The 1148-nt window shown below is 51.7% G+C and overlaps 1 protein-coding gene across 1 annotated transcript in view; it reads right to left on the bottom strand.

Annotated features, from left to right (window-relative positions):
• Nucleotides 1–454, bottom strand: part of CCDC22 (coiled-coil domain containing 22) — a 12389-nt gene extending 11935 nt beyond the window's left edge. The window contains exon 1 of the mRNA XM_010833206.1: nt 19–454. Coding sequence (XP_010831508.1) covers nt 19–261 — 243 coding nt within the window. The 5' untranslated portion in view covers nt 262–454. The remainder of the gene's footprint in view (nt 1–18) is intronic.
• Between the last annotated feature and the right edge of the window lie 694 nt (nt 455–1148).

Here is a 1148-nt window from a genome sequence, read left to right as displayed (position 1 = left end):
AGGAGGAGGGCCACTCACCATGCAGGCCTGAGCCAGGCTCATGGCCAAACGGAAACGGGCAGACATGGCAAGAGGCAGCAGGGGGCTGAGGCCAGAGCCCACAGCGGGGTTGATCACACGCAGGCAGCGGACCACAGCTTCTACCACCAGCTCAGTGGTGAAGGCTCGCAGGGTCTGCACATCTGGAGGAACTGCCCTGAAGAAGAAGGGGGCAGACTCAATGAGGGGGATGGGAGTAGTCAGGAAACAGGGATGAGGCATAGCCGTACAGTCTCCTGTAAGCCCTAATACTGGGATGGGGTGGTGAGGATGGACACAGTTCAGACAGGTCCTCAGTGTTGCTGGCTGACTTCCATTTGTAAAACTAAAAATGGTGGTGGTGGTGGGAGGTAGTCCTTAGGTCCTAAGACCTCAGTGTAGAATGGTGGATGGAAGAGATCCAAATTCAAAAAATCTCAAATTTCCCTATGCCTAAAAGTCCCAAATTCCTGGGGTCTGGGAAGGCCTAGGAGCCCAGATGGAATGGTCTCTGGGTTTCTGCATCCCCAGATATCATGTTCCCTGCATGTCAGGGGCCCCTAGATATTGAACTGCTAGGGTTTTGAGACTCGACGTCAGGAAGCTGGGATTTTCAGGACTTCCAAATGTCAGAGTCCCTGGATATCAAGACCACCTAGTCTCAAGCAATCTGGAAGTCAAGCTCCCTACATGTTGTCATCCTGGGTTTTTAGGACCCTCGAATGCAGGAGTCCCAGTGTGTCAGGGTCACCAGGCATTAAGAACACCAGATTTTAAAGTCCTGGGATTGTAAAAGCCTTGGGTGTTGGGAAAAGAGGTTTGAAGGTTCCCAAGTATCCAGTCCCAGAGGGTTTTGGAGTCCCTGAGTGCCAGGACCCCAGGGTTTTAAGTTCCTTGGTTCTCAGGATACAGGTGTTTTAGAATCTCCAGATATCAGGGTTCCAGGGACTGATGTTAAGATCCACAGACTTCAGGAGCTCAGGCCTTGAGATTGCAAGGTTTTAAGGTCTCGAGGTGCCTAGGTCCTGGAGTTTGGGGTTTACCAAGTGTAGGGGTCAAAGGTTGGGGAGAGAGAGAGAGAGTGTGTGTGTGTGTGTGTGTGTGTTGTGTGTGTGTGTGTGTGTGTGTGT

Source organism: Bison bison, unplaced genomic scaffold (assembly GCF_000754665.1).
Source record: "Bison bison bison isolate TAMUID 2011002044 unplaced genomic scaffold, Bison_UMD1.0 scf7180017863202, whole genome shotgun sequence".
In the NCBI taxonomy this organism is placed as follows: domain Eukaryota; kingdom Metazoa; phylum Chordata; class Mammalia; order Artiodactyla; family Bovidae; genus Bison; species Bison bison.
Note: the sequence above shows the minus strand (reverse complement) of the source record. Positions and strands in the feature narration are given on the sequence as shown.